Source organism: Hyaena hyaena, unplaced genomic scaffold, assembly GCF_003009895.1.
Source record: "Hyaena hyaena isolate Hyena2069 unplaced genomic scaffold, ASM300989v1 scaffold_561, whole genome shotgun sequence".
Lineage (NCBI taxonomy): Eukaryota > Metazoa > Chordata > Mammalia > Carnivora > Hyaenidae > Hyaena > Hyaena hyaena.
In genome coordinates, this window is record NW_024081193.1 from 68008 (window position 1) to 88426 (window position 20419).

At 37.0% G+C, this 20419-nt stretch overlaps 1 protein-coding gene across 1 annotated transcript in view; it reads right to left on the reverse strand.

The window, feature by feature from the left end:
* RNF217 (ring finger protein 217) overlaps positions 1-20419 on the reverse strand; it is a 140485-nt gene that overhangs the window by 38086 nt on the left and 81980 nt on the right. Inside the window, exon 2 of the mRNA XM_039256202.1 lies at positions 11731-11964. Coding sequence (XP_039112133.1) covers positions 11731-11964 — 234 coding nt within the window. The remainder of the gene's footprint in view (positions 1-11730; positions 11965-20419) is intronic.

A 20419-nucleotide genomic window follows, 5' to 3' on the forward strand; every position in this document is an offset into this window, starting at 1 on the left:
TTTTCCTCACACATCTGCCATTATCTCAGAAGAACTTGAATATTTAAGTAAATCCCCTTCTATTCAACATGGTTGATAATTCTAAATCACTGACTTCTAGCACGATCAAATAAAAAACCTCTTTGCTTTTTAATCAGTCAGATTATATTTATAAAATGAACAGAATTAATGAAACGGCACTTTGACACTGGGGTTAACTCCGTGGATGTCAGACATCACAATGGTTCAAGGATCTTTGTGACCAAGTGTTAAACCATCACCCTTATGGATCCCTAATGAAGACAATTAGAACTGTATCATTCTTCTAAGGTACCAGGATGATAAACAGTCTGATAGTTGGGTGTCTACACCAGGGACTCAGGCTGCCAACTTTGCATTATAAACAGCTAAGTCCCATGGCTGGTCCTACCGCTAACCTTTACCAACAACATGAACTCAGTGGCAAACTGTGAAAAGATTTTTGCAGCAAGGTCTCAAATGAAGATGAATAATTTAAATTCAGACCCAACTGCTTACTGTCTCTCACTGAAAATATTAAAATAACTATTGCTTTGCGCTGGAGTAAGATAATAAAAGGATTAATAGTCAACTGTAATGACACTGTTGTTCTATATCGTCTACATGCTAACTGTTTGGTCTGCAAATGCCTTATTCATTGTGACCTTAAACATATACAGAATTGGCCTTCTATAAAACACAAACAGACATCACTGCTGCATCTTCTTCCACTCTTTTTAAATAGTATTCCTCCACATAAAATGCTGTCTCACCACCATAGACCTCCCACACGGAGTGCCTGCCTTCTGAGTAATTATATTCCTGCAGAGGCCACTACATTCTAACCTTTCTATTCCAAGTGTGGTTGGAGGGGCAGCAACATTGACATCACCTGGTAGTTTGCTGGAAACAAAAACTTCATGTCACAGCCCTTACCTACTGAATTAGAGTCTGCATTTTCACAAGGTCCCCTGGTGATTCATATGCATTCTGAAGTTTGAGAAACTCTGCTCTATACCATGTGACCCTGTCTCTCTGGCCACAAGCGATTACACCAGGGATGAGTCCCTAAGCAAAAACATGTATCCAATGGCTGGCAAGCAGTCTATGAGGTGGCTGGTGTGAGCTTTATAGAGCAGGGAGCTCAGAGTTGAACAGAGATTAGGCAACACAGATTTTTTCTCCTGAGGAGTGAAATGGGGATACACCTAAACTTTACCTTTTCTGTGAAGGCAAAGGTGACAAAAGCTGAGTGACCACAGTGCAGATGACAGGAGAAGGGAACAATAGACTTCCATGTCTAGTGACACAATAGAGAGGCTCTCGTGCGAATAGAAACAGTGCCCAGTTCTCTGGGAGGCCCACCTCAGTGGCTGCTAAGGTCGCTTTCCCGCCCTTCCTTCTTCCTGTGGAGCTTGGCAGTAAACCTCGTTAACTCAGGTAGCTTGAGAGAAAGTACACCTCTGCCTCTTGTAATTGGAGAAAGTCCAATAACACAATCTGTCGACTGAAATCTTATCCAGATCAAATACGACTTGTTTCAAGATATCTTTCCTATTCCTCCCAAACAGCTTCAGTATCTCTCTTACAGAACTCCCATTAGACTTGTAGATGTCTAATCTTAGCCAACTACAAGTTCACTGAGGACAAAGGATGTCTCAGGTAGCCTGTATTTCCTGAGATAAGTAATACAGAAATTCTGGCACATGGTAGGCACTCAAAGTTATTGTAAAATGAATTATTTTGCACACAGGAAGCACTACATATTGTCCAACATTAAATGAATTCAAGGAAAAATTAACATATCTAATTTATGACCAATGGCTGAGATAGTATCATTATTTCTTAGATTACCAGATGATGTTTACTAAATATTTTATCCACATGACATTTTACTGAGCATCATGATCATGATCAAACTCTCCTAAAAGAGATGGGGGCATGGGGCGCCTGGGTGGCTCAGTCGGTTAAACATCTGACTTCAGCTCAGGTCATGATCTCATGATTCATGGGTTCAAGCCCTGTGTCGGGCTCTGAGCTGACAGCTAGCTCAGAGGCTGGAGACTGTTTCAGATTCTGTGTCTCCGTCTCTCTCTGACCCTCCCCTGTTCATGCTCTCTCTCTCTCTCTCTCTCAGAAATAAATAAAACATTAAAAAAAAAAAAAAAGAGACAGGGGCTGCAAGTGTTTTAAGAATAATGTTATCCGAGTTAAATATTGATTAACTTGTCCCAGAATCCTTGAAAGATTAAAAAAAACCGTTTACATTATATTTTTGACTTTTGAATTCCTTTAGTTCTTCCAGAAATCTGGGCTACAGTGACACTCAGATGATAGGTTAAACCCACCTACTTGCTCTCAGCAAATGATGTTTTCTCTTGACAGTTCGTCAAGCCCAATAAAAAAATAACCCACAAAATAAAGAGTTCAAAACCAAAAGCACCCCCAAAACATTTTTTTTCTGCTGAAATTCTATACACTCCTATATATATATATAATTATTTTAAATAAATCACAAAATATTTACCAAACTTAAAATATTAGATAATCTCTGTGTTTAAATGCAGCATTGCAAATATGAGCTAATTCAGTTTTCTAGGAAAAATTTGCTTTATTAGAACTACAGGTTAAGACAGATAGTAATAAAACATATTCATCAATTCATTTACCCATTCAACAAATATTTATTGAATATCTTCAAGTAGCAGGTACTGAATGTTTTGATTTTAGGCACATAAAAAAGAATGAAAATACTTATCATCAAGGAATTTACTGAAGACAGACAGATACAAACCCAGAGAGCTATGAAACAGTGTCAAAATCACTAAAACAGAAGCTTGGACAAGTGGGTGCCATGGCAAAGTTGTTTCAGGGAAGGTAGGAAGAATAATGTTCAAAGAGAATATGACCTTGAAGGCTGATTGGAATATAACTGGGGCAAGTGGTGGGGTAACACTTCAGGCAGAGGGCCCATCTTATGCTATCACAGAGCCTGAAAGCACCTAGTGCATGGGGGAAATAGCAAGTGTTCTAGTATGGTCCAAACAGAGATGTCACTTCAACTGGTTCAATCCCAAGCCTTGCTGAAGTGTCCAATAAACAGGGTCCACTCAGTCTTACATTTATGCTCCTATACTCTTGATGTGTCTCTCAAAATACACTGTGGTCCAGGACCTTCTTACATGAAACATACAACCTATGGCTTTGTCCATAACTTAACATGACTTAAGTCTTTGTCAGACTAGGGTGTGCCCTAAAGAAAATGATCAATATATAAATAATAGAGAAATCTCATGGTTATAAAAAGTTTTATAAGAAGATGATTTTCTTGAAGATGAGAAGATTGTGAAGAAGTACAGGGTACTATAGACAGGAGAAAAGTAGTTTTTGATTCATGGCTTCAAATACTTTCAAGGAAGCTCTATTTGCTCCCTTATAAGATCAAATCCTAAAGCAAGACAGACAGCAGAGGGAGGTTCTCCACATGAGAAAACATGGCTTGACTTCTTGCCTTGATTCTTAGTCTGTAAGATTAGTCCTTAGTCCCCTTCTACTTAGGATCTCTCCCTGAATATAGTGCCAGTAATACACAGGCTTCATGGGGCACTGTTCCCTGAACATGGTCCAAATGTGGCCCAGTGACACTTGCCTTAATTTCTCACAGCATAGTGAAACTAAGCTGGAAAATGAAAGAAAGACTTTCCTAAAGGGTGGGGATCAAATAAGGACAAAAAACAAACAAACAAAAAAACCAAAAACAACATTTAACACATAAGATAACCTATATATATGGAGATTTAGAGGTTATTCATATAAATACGACATCCCTCATATTGATTTCCAGGCTCCTTTTACATATGCAACACATGATTTATTGCACAATACATTCACGTTAGTACTAGTTTTCATTTTCAATAGAAAGGCATGCTCTTCTAGGGGTTTTGTCCTTTGCAAAGAGTCCTCTCTCACTAATTTGAGAATCATTGTTTAATACCAATCCATTTTGCTTCTTCCACTTGGAAACACCTTTAAGCACTTGTTAACTTTTCCTCTACACCTAGAAAGCAAGGCCTAGAGAAGTATCTGTCTCAATTTGTTTCTTGTCTGAGGACCTACCTCTTCACAGATGAACATGAATGGCACAGGAAGATTCTGCCCTGATTTAGTCCAAACTCAGTATGGCGTCCTTTCGTTTTCAATGAGACATCTATTCTGAACACAGCACAATACAGCTAACATCTCAGAGTCAACCCACCTAAAGAAGCAGGAGGGCCATCTAATTACATAGTGCACATGAGGAAATGAGACTATTGTCTGTGACCAAAGGTAAAAGCAAGGGATACATCTCAGCCTGAAGGTAACAATGAATTCTTTCAAAATGGAAGGGAACGAGTCTATAAGTAGAAAGTTTCTTAAAAATGGGAGTGTTGAATCAGTGTCTGAATGGCCACCTGTAGGTATTTTGTAGAAAGAATTTATGCACATGAAGACTGTTGCTTTAGGTTCCTGTACAGATCTGAGGGGGTAAATATGGCAAGGTAGGAGTACAGGGTATGGTACGTAAGGAATACACACCCCTAATGTCTTCCTGGCCATTTTAGAATGAGCACCTGACTTGGCTTACTTCTACCCACTCTTCCACACATCGTCAGAGTGAAATGATTCTTCAACTTGTCTCTTCTGCTAAAGACCCAAGGGATGATGAAATGAAGTGAAAAACACGGAAACAGTTTTCAATCTCAGTGTAGGTCAGTTTGTGGTAGCTATGAGCCTTGGTTATTACAATTATTGTAGTTTTTCTAAAACATCGGATGGAGGCTAAAATACTAAATGAATTCTAATATTTGGCCTTTGTTGTTAGAAGTTCAAGTAATGACTCTATTAAATATTATGGCTAATTTATACATCAAGAAAGCAAACAAAGAACAACTTTAGCAAAGCACTTCATTAGTAACTAGAGGGAAAAGTGCAACCCAATAAAATTTAGTAGATCTGTATCACAGCTGAGTGTTACAAATGTTTTCAAAGTTAGCATATATAACACATCTTTTGTTTAAGCTGGTTTCTTTAAACCAGGCTGGACGACTTCATCTTTATCTCGCTCACAAATCTATGCTAGCAACAATCATTTAAGAACTACACTTGTTTTCTACAGCTCCCAACAACAATGATGCATTAATGCGAAGAGAATTTGATGTGTATTATAGGATAAACTGATCTTGCAGGGCTGATGCGCAATGTGATTTCAATTTGTAAACATTGTCAACTTGAATTGATGGTGTCAGGGAAAAACTAAAGAGCAAAGCAGCATGCTAGCCACACTTTCATGGGAACTTTTAAACATTTTTGTACACAGAAAGAAATTATCTTTACTAAAAGAAAGCTTAAGCTTATTTATCCATCCATCCATTCATTCATGAAAATTGTTTATTGGAGGTACACCTGAAGATGTGCATCTGGCATCTGAATAAAGAATTGGTAGGCCCACAGAAGCAGAAATAGTTAGGAAGCCATTCTTAGGGCCAAAGAGACAAAGCAGGAAAGAGGTTTCTGCGGTCCAGTGAGAATTAGAAATGGAGGGATGGGCAATGAGGAGGGCACTTGTTGGGATAAGCACTGGGTGTTGTATGTAAGTGATGAATCATGGGAATCTACCCCCAAAACCAAGAGCACACTGCATACACTCCATGTTAGCCAACTTGACAATAAATTATATTTTTAAAAAAAGAAATACGGAGGAAGGAACACCCAGCGGGGGTACAGTCATAAAGGGACACAGCTACTGCTAGAACTTTGCACTGAATTAGGAGGGAGTGAGGAAGGAGTTCTCTCCTTCCATCTTGCTGTTTCCTGCCAATGCCAACATTTGGCTGAACCCAAATAAGAGTAAAGATGTCAGGGAGTCTAGAGAAGCACTTCAAAAAGGCAGCATTCTGGAGTACAGGACAGGTCAGAGATGGCTGAATAACAGACACAGGAAGAGGGTAAATTCAGTATTACTAGAATTCCAGCCTCCAACTTAAGCACATTTCTAAGTATACCAATTAGGAACAACAAGCCCACTGATTTGATTATAAAGACCTTAGAAAAGTTCTTGTGCCACATTAGGAAATCATGACAAAATCTGATTTCTATCCAGAATGTTTAACAATTAAAAGAGAGGGGAAAAAAGACTGCTAAATATAAAAGGTAAGAACATAGAGGGAGTTTCTCCAGGATATTTTATTGACTTTTTTCTTTCACCCTACAATGAGTCAAAGCATCATTTTGTGAATTTTCAAGGTTCGGTTTAATATTTGTGGGAAGAAGAATGGGGATTATTATTAGTTTTGCTTCAAGGACATCATAAAGAAAACGACCACTACCACGTTTCCTGTATTGATTATGCATGCCCTTCAACTTACTCCAAATCAATATGAAAAGGGGGGACCATTTTTTCGTGTACACCTGAAAATGGGAAGTAAACCTAGGACTGCCCCTACCTCAGTGCTTTACGAAGGAGTTTTTCCTAGTTATAAAATGACTACATTTAACTATCTGCAATTCTCTCTTTTTTCCATAAAAAAACTATAACTTTCTCTACCTCCCCAAACATGTGTTATACATTTCTGTGAATTTGGTCACCTCCCTCCTGCTTCAACCTCCTCAAATATTAATGTTTGCCATAAGATCCCTCCTCATGAGATCCATGCTGCTTGGATACCCCTTTGAAGCCCCAAAGCGTTCAAACTTAACATTAGCAACACATTCAAGCTGAATCTGTTTTTCACTTCCCAAACCGATTCTTCTTTAAGACATAGTCAGTATTGTCCCTTTACTCCCACCATCCACCAGTCACCCAATCTTTTATTCCATCTCTCTTGTTCTTGACTCCTCTATCTTCTTCCCAGTAACCTAGGGTTGCTCATTCTGTGGCCCCTGCCTAATAATGATGACAAACATAACAATTTCTAGTAATTGTTGAACACTTAGGATGTGTCACACATGATGCTTAGCACTTTACATGTGTCACCTTGTTTAATCCTTTCTATGCCCTTTTGACAGGTACTATGAGTAACCCCAGTAAAAGATGTGAAAACCTACAGCTGCAGAGCTAGTATGTGGCAGGCTGAGAGCTTAAATCTAGTTTAAAGCTAGTGCTCTGACCCACCTTTTCCAGCTTGGCAAATTCAACATTTTAAGGGTTAGTTTACTCTTTAATGAAGCCTTTTAAATCTCTCCTGACCTTTCCTCTCCCATGTTCTCAGCATTTTCTATGCACATTTATTACAGTACACATTATTATATATGCATTGGCCCATTTATTAGTTCTGCCAACAAATATATTTTGAGACCATAGTCTATCAGACACAGGGCTTGGCACAGTTTATCAGCAGTCAGCAAGTCTGGACCTGGCCTCCTAGAAACCACTGGGAGAGACTTTAAGCAAATAACCACGCACATATACCATAACATCCCAAATGATAGTTGCTATGAAGAAAAACTTCAGGTGCTGGCGATGTGTCTGTCTCCAGGTATCACATGAACACCATTAAAGCCACATTTCTGCATTTTAATTTTCCCTTCACTAACGTGTTCACTGTATTGATATGCAGTTGTATTAATAAATTATAGGAACTGTTCAGGCTAGAAATTTGACTTCTGGTTGGAAATTGAAAACAACTTTGAAGAAATGGAATGGTAAGATATTTTGATCTCATGATAAGAGCTGCTGGAACAAGAAAATAAATATTATGGATAAGAAAAACTTGATTTGCACAAAGGCAAGTTTGTCTCAATGTAAACTTCTCAATTCAGGAAGATACTTGTTCTATTTAATATAGTAGGAGTTTAGTGGAGTTCAGAACATAATGGAAAGCTCTATGTATTCTAACTTCTGCCAGAAGGGAGATACTGAGTGAGGCCTTGGAAGATGTACTGCACCTAAGAGTTCTTCTTACTGCTTGTTAATCTATTCTGTTTACTTCTTTTTCATTTGTAGGGTGTAAAAAAATTTAACAAGTGGTATTGGCAAAGCTAGTCAAATGAAATTCCAAAATATGCCATTTCAGATTTCAAATTTCATGTGAGTGTATCCAAAGGTATTTCCAAGCAATTTTAGGCCTTTATTTAAGTGCTTCTGAATTGACAAAAATCCTGATATAAAATAGCTGTGATATTTCCAAGCAATTTTAAGCTTTTATTTAAGAGCTTCTGAATTGACAAAAATCATAATAAATGCTCAAAGAGTGACATGTGGGATCATGATAATGTAATTCAATGACATGAAAAGAGTAATAATGAAATACACATTAAAAGGTTTTATCAATAGATACAACACCCACTTTAGGCCATAAACAACATTATAATGAGACTTTAAATTGCTCAGATATGTTAGACATTAGTGTTAACCTTTTTTTTTTTTTTCTGTTTCTGTTGCATTATGACTCAATTCATCACATTCAAGTACTTGAATTCTTAAGGTTATGATGAACTACACCAATTTGGAAGTGGGTTCTGTTACTGGGGAAATGGAATTTTTAAAACTAGAGCAAACCTAAAAAATATACACTGATTTGCTGCAAAGAACAAAGATACTAGTCTCAGTGTAGGGTGCAATACTATAATCATGAATGTTGCAGCTGATTTGCTGACACATCCATGTTCAAGCTCTCCTTGCTCATGAGAATCCAGACACATATGGGTACCTAGATTAGGTAGTTCATGTTACTGTAAGAGCTTAGACTGTAATACTGAAAAATGCTACATAAATATTGTATTAAACAGTAAAAATCATTGCTTCAGGAATTGTGTGTTATCCCTAGAACTTTGTACAATATGGAAAGGGGGAAGTATTTATCTTTTCTGTTAGACATCTTCTCTTCCACAAGAGTAAAGATGAGTAATAACAGTAATCATCTCCAAATTCTGTGGTAGCTTTATATTTCTTGGAAGTTGTTTAATAGTTATGTTGAGATTTTCACCTCTCACCCATTATCAAGGATTTTAACTGTTTGTAATCAGCATTTATTTTGTATTATCTCTTTAAGGCAAATTCCGTTCTCCTTTGCTAATCAGAAGTAAAAAACTGAGCTTACTAGGTTTGAGATCTTGATCCATATGCTCCCTATGTCTCTTCTTAGGTACAACCCAACTGATAGGAAGCCTGGCATTGGCAAATGTTATCAGAGAGTCCATGGTTCACTCAAGATCATACAAATATGGGATTTTATATTTTTCAGTTTTTACATATTTTCCCCTCAATACATGTGCATTCTGATAAATCATGCTCATCATCAAATGATTTGGTGATTTTGGATGAAATGAGATCTATAAAATTTTACCAGTTTATGCACCTTAAATTGTGCCTTTCACCCATTTACTAAGAACAATATATTTTTAAATGATTTCCACTTTGACTCAATTACACATACATGTTTTAATTATCCAAAATTCCAAAATAGCACAGTCTGAGTTTATGTGTATAGAATATATATAGTTTATATATTCTATATAATATCTATTGACTGCATCAATATATATTTTATTAACAAATTGTATAAAATATATTATATATATGATTCCAAACATAATTTAAGAAAAAAATATCCTAAGTCATGGGACAAGAAATCCTTGTAAAATTATTCATTTCTTTAAAAAAATTTTTTTTTAAGTTTATTGATTAATTTTGAGAGCATGAGCTTGAACCAGGGAGGGGTAGAGAGAGGAGGAGAGAAAGAATCCTAAGCAGGCTCTGTATTGTCAGTGCGGAGCCCAATGTGGGGCTTGAACTCACGAACCGTGAGATCATGGCCTGAGTTGAAATAAGAGTGGGATGTTTAACTGACTGAGTCACCCAGGTGCCCCTAAAACTAGTAATTTCTGATAAACCAGTAACATAGAATTGGAAGAAAAATAACTTAACCTAAGAATATACAGAATATAAAAGTATTCAATTGATGGGGCATCTGGGTGGCTCAATTGGTTAAGCGTCTGACTTCAGCTTAGGTCATGATCTCACAGTTTGTGAATTCGATCCCCAAGCCTGGCTCTATGCTGACAGCTCAGAGCCGGGAGCCTGCTTTGGATTCTGTGTCTCCCTCTCTCTCTGCCCCTCCTCTGCTCATGCTCTGTCTGTCTGTCTGTCTCTCTCAAAAATAAAATAAAAACATTAAAAAAAATTTTTAAGTATTCTATTGCTGTTAAGTCAGTATTCAAAATCACTGTGAGTGTATTATTTTAGTTACATAGTGTGTAATCTCAAAAACATATTTCTTGGAAAAGAAAAAACAAGGGTTTTCTTGATAGTTATGAGACTAGTCTGCCCAAAGACAGTAAATAAATGAATTAACTATGAGAGCCAAGCAATTTCAAAGCAATTACTCACTAAGAGGCTTTGACTAACCTCATTGCAACTAGTGGAGGAAGGTACTTGCTAACCCACAGTCCCTCAAAGCTACAGAATGAATAATGCAGCAACCACTGCTTCCAAGACCAGAAGATGGGCAAGGATTTACCTTAAATGGAGACAACTTCAAACAGCCTTTGAAACCACTTCATCCTGCCATTCTGCTGTAATGACAAGGATGCAAACTACTGCCTTGGGCCTCATCGTCTTCTCTCTTCATTTACTGCATACCAGAGTTACCAGGTGAGGCTCGAAAGTTTGCAAGACAATTGTTCTGGGGTGGGCCCAGGGCACTGGGTGTCTGTCTAGAAGCCCTCCGGGTGATCGCAATGTACAGAGTCTGCGCTATGAATCAGTGACTTGCTCCCACAGTTGCTGCTCTCATTTGCCTGACTTCAGTCTTGCCCATCTGTGACATCCTCTACTAATGTTGCCAGGATGATCTTTCTGTAATGCCTAAGCAATTAAATTAAAACTTCTGGGCACAGTGTAAGACTCAACATGATCTGCTTTTAAATACCTGACCAGCTGCCTGTCCCTGGCTCTCTCCCCACGAGCTCCACCAAGCACTTGTTTCCAGCATGCCTGCCTCACCCTCAGGGCCTACACTTACCCATTCCTTGCTCTGACATGTTCTCCAATGTTTATGTGTTTATCTGCTTGGAGAACTGCATCTTCTGCACAAAGTTTCTCCTGCCATCCCAGCCTCCACTCCTCCATCAGTGTTCTCAAAGCACAAGTGTATTTGGGTTCTCATTTTTTGTTTCTTCTGTTTCGTTTTTTTTTTTTTCTTTTTTTGACGAATCATATTGAACTTTCATTTTAGAACATATGTCTCTCTCATCTTCACTAGACATTTCTGGAGTAAGGACTAGGTCACATTTGCCTCTGTATCCCCCAAATTTAGCACACTGTCTGGCCTATACTGGCATTTTGTACGTGTTGAATACATGAATGAAAAGCATTTTATACTTTTTTCACCTTACACAGACTGAGCCCGAGGAGATTCACTTTGGGTCCATTGAAAAAGTCAAGCTTATACTAAAATAAAAAGTATTAGAATTTACTTAATATTTAGTAATAGCAGTGACAATTACTTTAAAAGATTAGCCTTTTGATTAGGCTGATAGATGAATTTTAAACATGGTTAAAATCAAAGAAAAACGTAAATCCCCAAGAGTGCTCTCATATCATCAGCCTCCCCAAACCACATATTTTCAGAATCAGAGCCAATATATACCCACCTTAGACTTCTAGGGGAAAGAAACCCATTTAGTGCCCACCATAAGTTGGCCTAATTAGGAATCATGTGACATCTAACCCACAACTCTGGTGAACATGCTTACTTTGTATTTGCTTTCTGATCTGGAAGGGGTGGGAATATGTCCTTTTTTCTTGAAGGTTGTAAAGTGCTTGCACTGAGGACATGGCTTGGTGCTGGAATCAATACGGCCAAGTTCCAAGAAGTACTTATATTTGATGGAATCTTCATGTGTTAAGTTATAGGTAATTGTTCTTTCTTCCAGGAATTCAAAACACTCCGTGATGGGGCATTTGATTTCTACTTGGCCAAGCTGTACCTGTGTGAAAGAGCAAATAGGAGACAAAAATTTTTTAAAAGTACTGGTTAATTTTCTCTTCTTTTTTTCATACAGTATTGCTTACTTCATGATTACAATAAAGGATTATTCATCATTTTTCATGACTTGTAACAAAATAAATGGCAATCATTTTGGTACCTATATTAGGCAGTACCAAAATAATCACTATATAACATTTACAAAATTATTTACAGTATATCTAAGCATTCTCTATCATCATATTAGTGAACTTAAATGGACCTAAACCATAGGCTCACCAAAGAAGCAAATTATCATCCCATCCTTCCAGAAACCTCAGAGTAAGAAGGTATTCAATGTGCCAGCTAAAGGAACCGTTGGATGAAAAGGTGATTCAGATTTTTCAACCCAACTACAAAGTACCTCAGCACTAAACTTAGGGCACCTTTAACTACTGTTAAGGAAGAAAAAAAAGGATTTTGAAAGTACATATGCATATATACAACACATAGTAGTTTTGAAATATTGCCAATAATAACTCCATTTTCCCTGACTCTTCCATGTAACAAACATAGAATAGTTTTTATGTCATCAGAATCACAGGAGCAATTAAAATTACACCAATCACATCGAAAAACCCATATGAGATCTGGCCACAACTGAGGTCATTTATAAAATGAATATTTTCACAGGACCACAGAATTAGGAGAGAGGAGAAAGGTACACTAGAAGAGTACATTTAGCATTTGGTATGGGATACTAGATAAGGTTAGCACTAAAGATTATAGCCTATAAAGCACCAAGTGTGGACACAACTAAATTTTAACAAATGAAGAAAAAAAACTACTTTGTAATAAAGAGTTCCAAGAATACTATACATAAGTAGTGAACAAGAGGTGTTTGTATTTATATATCATGGCATCATAATCTCTTTTTATATATCCTAACATATATAGCAAAGGGAGACAGTGAAGGCCCCAGATGGCAAATGATGCTAAATAATTTCTTTCTCATTTGGGTGAAATGTCACCTGACATTCTGAGAAGGCAAAATACGTTGATCTTAATGAGAAAAGCCCTCTGTGAAAACTGAGGGAGGGAAAGGGGATAAGCTACACTGTCTGGAGAAAGAAAAACATCACCGCAAAGAACAGTTTCAAAAAAACACACAACTAACATCATAGTAACTTTTCCACTTTGCATTTATCTGGCACAGACTTGAGGACAGGTAAAGTAACACAGGCTAGGGGTATATAGGTGGCTCAGTCGGTTATGACTTCAGCTTAGGTCATGATCACACAAGTTTGAACCAGTTGAGTTCAAGCCCCACATGGTTCGTGAGTTTGATTCCTGCATGAGACTCTCTGCTGTCAGTGCAGAGCCTGCTTCAGATCCTCTGTCCCCTCCCCCGCCCCCCGCCCTCCCCTTGCTCTCATGCACGCTCTCTCTCAAAAATAAATGAACATAAAAAAAAAGGAAGAAGCCATAGGCTGAAGGGTGCATGGGATGATACATTTAATACCAGTAAAGGACATGAGCCAGACTGATAATGAGAGTCCAGCTTTGGATATACCTCCTTCTTAGGATCAAACTGCTGAAAGTGTATATTGCTACATAATGCTATATCACTATTATACAACACATGGTCTAGAGAGATTTTCCAAATATTAGCCCCAAACAATTTTTTCTACTTTTTATGATGTCTTCTTTTCGTTACAATCAGATTTGGTTATTACACTTGTTTTTATCATGTTTATTTATATTTGAGCAAAAGACAGAGCATGAGTGGGGAAGGGACAGAAAGAAAAAGGGAGACACAGAATTCAAAGCAGGCTCCAGACTCTGAGCTGTCAGCACAGTCTGACGTGGGGCTCGAACTTTTGAACTATGAGATAATGACTTGAGCTGAAGTCAGAAGCTTAACTGACTGAGCCACAAGGCACCTCTTGATTATTACACTTGTTAGAAAGTATGAAAAGTGATTATAACCCAAATTAAGGTTTATAATAAATTGTTTTCAGTTATAGCTCAAGACATAAATCCTCAAAAGATTTTAAACAGACCAAAAAAAAAAAAAAAAAAAAAAACCCAACCCATGTGTGACATTATTAAAAACTGGGTTAATGAAACATATAAAACTTTTTAAATTTTTATAAATATTTCCTCTTTTAATATTCTGTCAACATTTATCAAGCTGATTCTGAGCCAGGTAAGGGATTAGGCACTGAAGCACTGCAAGTGACTATCAGTAAAGAAGTAATCATGACACAGAGCAGTGACACCTGCTGGCAAGAACGGAGTGTCAGGAGAGGATATAGGGGAGGCTTGGTAACCTTACCCTTGTGAGGTTCAGAAGAGGCTTCTTGGAAGAAGTAAGGTTTCAAGTGAGATCTTAAGATTAATAGAACTTAGCCAAACAAGGGTGAAGATGTTTCAAGCAGACAGAAGATACAACTTGGACAAAGGCCTGGAGGTCAGATGATATGGCACACTTTAGTGGGGTGCCCACCGATCCCCACATCCTAATTGGATCGCATGTATACTGCCCTAAGGCACATGCATCCTAACTTAAAGACAACAGCCACAGAGGGACTGAAGGATGATCAGTAAGACTGAATCACAAAGTGGGAATATAGAAAGATAAGGGTGTACGGATGAACCGGAATCATGAGAGCAGAGCATGAAACCATCCTAAAAGTGTGGATGTTTTCCATATGAAAATGAAAAACTCCAATTTTCAGCATGTGAAAAACAATTTCTTTTTATTCCACATAGAAAAAGTTCCCTTGGGCCATTTCAAGTAAATCTTATCTACTGGGAGACAGCATACTTTAGGGGGTAGGAGTCAATTTTTTGCTCCTTGGTCAATGCTTTAACCTGGCCTCCTTCACTTATAAGTTTGTTTGTTTATTTTTATTTATTTTTGCGAGAGAGCATGAGTGGGGGAGGGACAGAGATAGAGGGGGACAGAGGATCTGAATCAGGCTCTGCACTGACAGCAGCGAACCCAATGTGGGGCACCTGGGTTGAAGTCAGACACTAAACTGATTGAGCCACTCAGGTGGCTATAAATTTATTTTAACTACAAAAATATCAGCAATGGAAGTAGTAATTTCACAGCCACCTAGGGACAGTCAGGTCTTATAGAAATGAATGTAGTTTAGGGACCAGAACAATCCAAGGTAACTCAAGGGAGCAGGTTATCTTATTATTCCTTCAGCAGTGAGTGTTCATTTCCACACCACATTGGGATACCTGTCATCCAACATCCAACCAAGGATCTTGTCATCTTTAGTGTTTTTCAAATCTGCCTGAGTATCCACTTGCATAGAACAGACACTTTCTTCATGTTCTCAAACTCTCTGCATTTTGCCTATCCTATGCCTTCTCTTCTTTCTGAAAGCTGCAAAATCCTTACCCCACTGCAATGGACCAAATGATCTTTACCTTATTAAGCAGATAGAAGCAATATATATGATCATATTCCCTCATCTTCCCACTACCAACCCTCTCAGATTCTATGTCTCTCCCCATCTTTTTTGTCCTCCTTCCTTTTAATGTTCAGGGCCTAAATCTACTTTCAGGACAACTGCTTGAGTCTCTTAAAGAGTTTGCTGAGAATTCAGGTTTTCTGGCCCACCCAGGACCTACAAAATTTTAATCACTGCTGCTAAGGTAGTAATAGGCAGTTTGGTACAATTCCTCATACTATTCTTTGAATTACTCATAGTTCTTCAGAGTAAGAATATCTCCTTTTTCATAATAAAATGCTACTCCTGACCTATGTAATCTCTTGGCCTCTATATTCTATCTCTTTCAGAATAATTTTTCTCAAAAAAAAATCACAACCAAACAAGTAATCATGATTAAGCAAAGTGCATTCATTTATTTATTCAACAAGATATATATTTCATCAGTTCAAGGACACAGTTTCTTCAGCATTTTAATATCTTAAAAGTCAGGACTGTCTTACAATCAATGGTCTTCAGCATTGTTCCATAGTTTAATTCACAGTTTTTATTTTCTTGATGGCACATAATATAATACAATATTATATTGTAATAATTGCATATTATATACAATTATGTGTATTATATTGTATGTTCTATTGTATACAATATAATACAAATATATAACAAGAGACCATGTCTTAGTCCTCAATGAAATGTGATCTTTACAGTTAGGCACTGTGGTGGACCCTGCAAAAATGAGGAGAGAGAGACACAGGGCTTCTATGCAGGAAATGAGAGATAAACAAGTAATAAATCAGGCAGATTATAATCAGAGGGAACTACAAATCAGGGAAGGGGTCTCTGAGGAGGTGACAGTTTGAACAGAAAACTAAAGTGTCCTTATTCAGAGAAACTGGGGAAAAGACTACAGGCAACAGAAGCAAGGACATGGCCCCAGGGCAGAAGGTGCCTGATGTGCTTGTGTTCAGAGAACAGAACTGAGTGACTGAGACACATACCAAATGAGCCAGATCACATAGGCCTTACTGGCTGTGATAAGAACCTATAGACTGTACTCTAAGTTCAATGTGAATCGTTGAGTAGTTTTATGAGGTGGAGTGACAGACCTTGATTTACATTAAAAAAGTCACTCAGGTTCTTCCTGGAGAATAGACTGTAGAAGGACAAAAGTGGACACTGGAAGAATAGGGCTCCGGATTATACTTTTCTTTTTACCAGTGGCCTCTGACTGTTTCAACCCTCCAGACAGTTGATGGATGATTGAACTAGGCAACAGGAGTAGCCAGATATGGGCTGCATTTTGGAAGAGGAATCGGGGTGATGAACCAGATATCAAACATGAAGCAAAAGAAGGAAGCAAAGGTAACTCTAGGATTTTGGCTTGAATAATCTGATGATGGGCCAGTGCTATTCACTGAGCAGTGTCTAATAAAATAGTTTCAATAGATATGTGATATGTGCTAGACAGGATTCACTGCAAATTTATTATAGAAACAGGAATAAAGACCATTACTTCATCCAAAAGCCCATATATTTGCCCCTACACTATTACAAGTAAAAGATACAGGTCTAGGATATAAAGGAGCTGAAGGTATGAACCCTGACCTAATGGAACCGGAGAATACAGGAATCAAATTTGTGTTGATAGCCTCTTCTAGCAACTAGGATTTGATGACAGGAATTCCCTTTAATATTTTACCCACCATTTAAAACATTCTTTAAATCAGAGTAATCATAAACATATGCAAAAGTAAGTAGATTGATATTATGAATTCTTAAGTACCCATTCTCCAACATCAACAATTATCAACTCTTGGCCAATCTTGTTTCTTCTGTGCACTGTCTATATTGTCCCCCCATATTATTTTGAAACAAATAGTAAACATCATGTCATTTCATTCATGAATATTTGTTTATGGATCTAAAGAAAATAAGTTATTTAAAACACATAACCATGATACCAGATATCTCCTTAAAATGAAGTAATTCTTTAATATCAATTTAACAGTTCAAATAACATATCATCTAACTTCTGTTTCAAGGATCTTATGTACTTGGTATACTTAACACAAAGATATTTAAATATATTTGTGTTCAATGCTAATGTAAGTTTATGTCACTGAAAAATATGCTGTCCAATTCTGGACAAAATCATGTCCATTCTTGTGACAAAATTACTTAACTCAAAAACAATCTCTTGTGTCTCCAAGAGACACTATTACCCAGTTAGCATTCAAGCTAAAAGGCTAATTTGCCACTTGGGACACGTCAGAAGTAATTTAGTGACACAGGTGAGGGAAGGGGCCTCTGGAAAAGGTCAGATTAATTAAATCATCCAAAGAAAAGGACAGAGAAAGTTTAAAATTTGGCCTTCAAAGCTTGACTTATGAAAGGAATGGTTCACGATCTGAGGCTTGGTTGTAAGTGTTGGTTATAATAGTTTGCCTCGGACTTTGTTCACTTGATATCCATTTCCTCTTTCCTTAAAAATGGAACATGTTAATATGACAGAGAAGAGACTACCACAACAAAAGCAATAGCAATCATGAAGTGTACACAGCACCTCCTACATGCCAAGCACTGTTCTTTTTTTTTTTTTTTTAAGTTTAATTGTTTAAAGTAATTTCTACACCCAACATGGGAGTTGAAGTTACAACTCCGCGATCAAGAGTCTCATGCTCTATAGACTGAGCCAGCCAGGCACCCTGCCAAGCACTGTTCTAAACGTTTTATCTTGCATTAATTACTTTGTGGAGCACTAAAGAGGCGGATTCATTTTCAAGTTCATGGATTTCCCCATGACTTTATCATTTATAGGAACGTGGCTGCTTTACTGATAAATAAGCTTTTCTGTTTACTTAACAGCTACTAAAGAACATTGTGCTTGATACCTTTGAATTTTTGGGGAAAAAAACACTGAGCCAAATATCCCAGAAGTTCTCTCAAATCCAAGCAAAATAAATACAAAGAAAGTCACACCTAGGCTTACCAAGTAAAAGTGTCCAGCACCAACACAAAGTAATTAAAAGCAAAAGAGAAAAAAGGTAATGCCACACAGAAAATTTCAGTCCCAAGTGTCTTGCTGGTAAATTCTACTGAGAAATTAAGGACGGAATAATACCAGTATTACACAACTACTCTTACAGAATAGGTAAAAGGGTACGAGAGGGAGGGGTCACTGCTCAAATTGTGTTATTAGGTCAGCATAATCCTGATACCAAAACCTGATAAAGACATTGCAAGAAAGGAAAATTTCTGGCCAATCTCTTTATAAACATAGATGCAAAAATCCTAGACAAAATATTAGTAGACCAAACTGAACCATATAAGATAAAGGTACTAGATCATGATCAAAGCAGGTTTACTGCAAGGATACAAGTTTGGTTTACATTCAGAGATCAACTGGTATAACTCATAAATTAATATAGGAGAAAAATCATATGATTATCTCTATAGAAAATTATCTTCCACAGAGTAAAGGTATTTGATAAATTCAGCGTTCATTCATGTTAAAATCTTAACAAACTAGTAAGAGATGAAAATTCTTTGTTAATCTGATAAAGAACATTTACAAGAAAACCTACAATAAGCATCACATTCAATGGTGAAATACTTATATCTTTCTTTTTGAGATTGGAAGTAGGTCAAGTATACACTGCCACCATTATTCAACACTGACTAGAGCTCATAACCAATAGAAGAAGAAAAGAGAAATGACAATAAGACAATTAGAAATGAAGATATAAAATCCTCCATTTCTCACAGATTGCATAATTATATATACAGAAAATCCAAAATAATCTACAGATAAACTACTAGGATTAATAACTGAATTTAGCAAGTTTGCTGAATAAGTCAAATACACAAAAATCAAATCTATGTCTATAACTAGTAACATGCAATGTGAAAAAAATCTTTAAGAAACATCATTTATAGCAATATAAAAAAATACAAAGTGTTAATAAAGCCAACAAAATATGTATAATACCATTCCACAGAAATATCTGAAATATTTTTGAGAAAACAATAAGTAAACAAATGGAGGGATATGTCAGGTTCTTGAATTGGAAGTTTCAGTATGGTAAAAAATATAAATTCAGTCATCTTAATCTATTAAATTTCCTGGAGCTCTCTCTCTCTCTCTTTCTCTTTCTCTCTCTCTTCTCTCTCTCTCTCTGTCTTGAGGACAAAGTGAGTTCAAAACTATAAGCTGACTGTGAAATACTTACGGATGGTTATGGTACTCCTGCTCTAAAAAAAACTAAGTAGAAAAACTTAAGTAGAAAAACTAAGTAGAAAAACTTGTTCTACCAGACAGAAGATGAATCATAAAGCTATAGTAATTACAATAGTATATATAACAGTAGCACACAGAGAGATAAGGATGGGTCATGACAGGTGATAGAACAGAAGAGTACTGAACAGAACCACTTGCATAGGGACACTAGAGGCACCAACACTATAGAGCAGTGTGAAGGATAATTTGTTTTCAGTGAGTTATGTTGAGTCACTTAAATAACAATTAAAAAATTATGTCTTGACTTCTACCTCAAACCAAGTGGACTGTAGCTATTATCAAAAAAGATTAAACAACAAAGCTTCTAAAGATGATCAAGAAAACTATCTTCATGATAGGGAAGGGAAACATTTCTTACATATGACATTAAAAATTATACTACAAAAACTGCTAAACTGGGCTAAATAGAATCTAAATCTCTGTTCACCAACAGATACTGTGGAGAGAGTGAGACTGTCAATAAGAGTGGGAAAATATATTTGCAGTGTCAAAGACAAGGTTTTGTTCATCCAGAATATATAAAGAACCCCCGAAAATCAATAAGATAAAGACAACTAACCAAACAGAAAAATAGTCAAGACACCACAAAAGAGGATGTTCGATTACCAACAAACATGAAAGTGTATTCAACTTCATGAGTTATCAGGGAAATGAAATTAACACCACAGTGACATGTAATTCTGAAGGAATTAATTGGGTTCTCGTAG